Source organism: Lipotes vexillifer, unplaced genomic scaffold, assembly GCF_000442215.2.
Source record: "Lipotes vexillifer unplaced genomic scaffold, Lipotes_vexillifer_v1.1 scaffold395, whole genome shotgun sequence".
Taxonomy (NCBI): domain Eukaryota; kingdom Metazoa; phylum Chordata; class Mammalia; order Artiodactyla; family Lipotidae; genus Lipotes; species Lipotes vexillifer.
This window is the reverse complement of record NW_006797390.1, coordinates 9,194,267-9,195,771: the sequence shown is the minus strand read 5'-3', so window position 1 is coordinate 9,195,771 and position 1,505 is coordinate 9,194,267. Positions and strand designations below refer to the sequence as shown.

General features: G+C 50.0%; 1 protein-coding gene across 1 annotated transcript in view; it reads right to left on the bottom strand.

Annotated features, from left to right (window-relative positions):
- Positions 1-1,505, bottom strand: part of CECR2 (CECR2 histone acetyl-lysine reader) — a 66,272-nt gene that overhangs the window by 43,769 nt on the left and 20,998 nt on the right. Inside the window, 2 exon segments of the mRNA XM_007472318.1 lie at positions 227-396; positions 1,217-1,266. Coding sequence (XP_007472380.1) covers positions 227-396; positions 1,217-1,266 — 220 coding nt within the window.

Sequence of the window (1,505 nt, the reverse complement as noted above, 5' to 3'; positions counted from 1 at the left end):
AAGAGCGGTGAGGACGGGGTAGCAGCACGAGGATTAAATCACATGGCGCACAGTGAAGGGGAGTGGGGGCACGAGGTCCCATTTGAATGTCCCAGATGAAGAAAGATGAAGGCTGGACCAGTTGCAGGAGAGCGTGGAGTGGAGGGTGCTCAAACCTCTAATGAAGGAACCCTTTACCAGAGCAGCTTGGCGCCACACACGGAGGACAGGGACCCTGTGTGCACACCTTCTGGGCGATCATGCTGCAGATCTCGGGCAGGAAGTCCTCGCTGAGGAGCTTGTAGAGCTGCCGCTCTCGCAGGGAGGTCCTCGCCCGGAAGCTCTCGGTGACCTGCCTCCACTCCTCTTCCGTCTGGCACAGCAGCCACCAGGAGCCTTGGCCTGGCCCCTGGGACCCTAGAAGAGAAAGGGGTGGCTCAGTAAACAGATCCCATGAGACCTGTTTCTTTCTATCTTCAGTTCCAGTTGGACCCTGGGTTATGATCAAAGCCAGGTAATCAGAAAAATGGGGGGCCCATTACCTTTTAAGGTTGATGCTGTATACTTCTGATTTTCCTGTTACTATCACTGTTTACAACTAAGATAAGAATACATAAAGGCAATACATATATAACTATTGTAACCTCCACGACAGATTCTAATATACTAGAAATGCTTTAATGTATTTACTTTTCTACAAAAATGGTTTTGATTGAGCTTTTGCAGTCTCGCTTGTTGCACTGAGATACTCTAAATTGCTATTTCTCCCCAAATTTATACAATTTGGATTACAGAACCGAAGTCTAGGTAGGAGCCCAGTACACTTCTTATGTAGTAAAGCATTTTACTGGGTTGGCCAAAAAGTTCGTTCACTTTTAAGTAAAAATAAGACACATTTTTCATTTTCACCAAGAACTTTATTGAACGTATTCACTAACCGAACAAACTTTTTGGCCAATCCAATACATTAAAAGAAAGCTCTCGGAGAAGCTGCTCATTCACTCCAACGTTGGGTGCCTATTCTGCTGGGCCTGGGTAAGGGGGCCCAAGTGAAAAGACCTGGTCCTGCTCTCAAGCTATCAGGGGGAGAGATGGGCACAGGGAGACGATGTGTGAAGGGTGAGGAGGCTAGTCAGAGGCTACTGTAATAGTCGTAACGCTCTGCACTCGACTCTGGAAAAGGACACAAGTCAATCATGTTCATGCAATCCCTTCTGACCCCGACAAAAGCCATTACCATTTCTTGTCTGCGGCTCAGATGCTAAGGAGTTTTCTTCCTGCTTTTCACTGAAACACAGGAAAAAGAGGCACCAATTAAAACAAAGACATGGGGCTTCCCTGGTGGCGCAGTGGTTGAGAGTCTGCCTGCCAATGCAGGGGGCGCGGGTTCGTGCCCCGGCCCGGGAAGATCCCACATGCCGCGGAGCGGCTGGGCCCGTGAGCCAGGGCCGCGGAACCTGCGCGTCCGGAGCCTGTGCTCTGCAACAGGAGAGGCCACAACAGGGAGGGGGCCACGTACCGCAAAA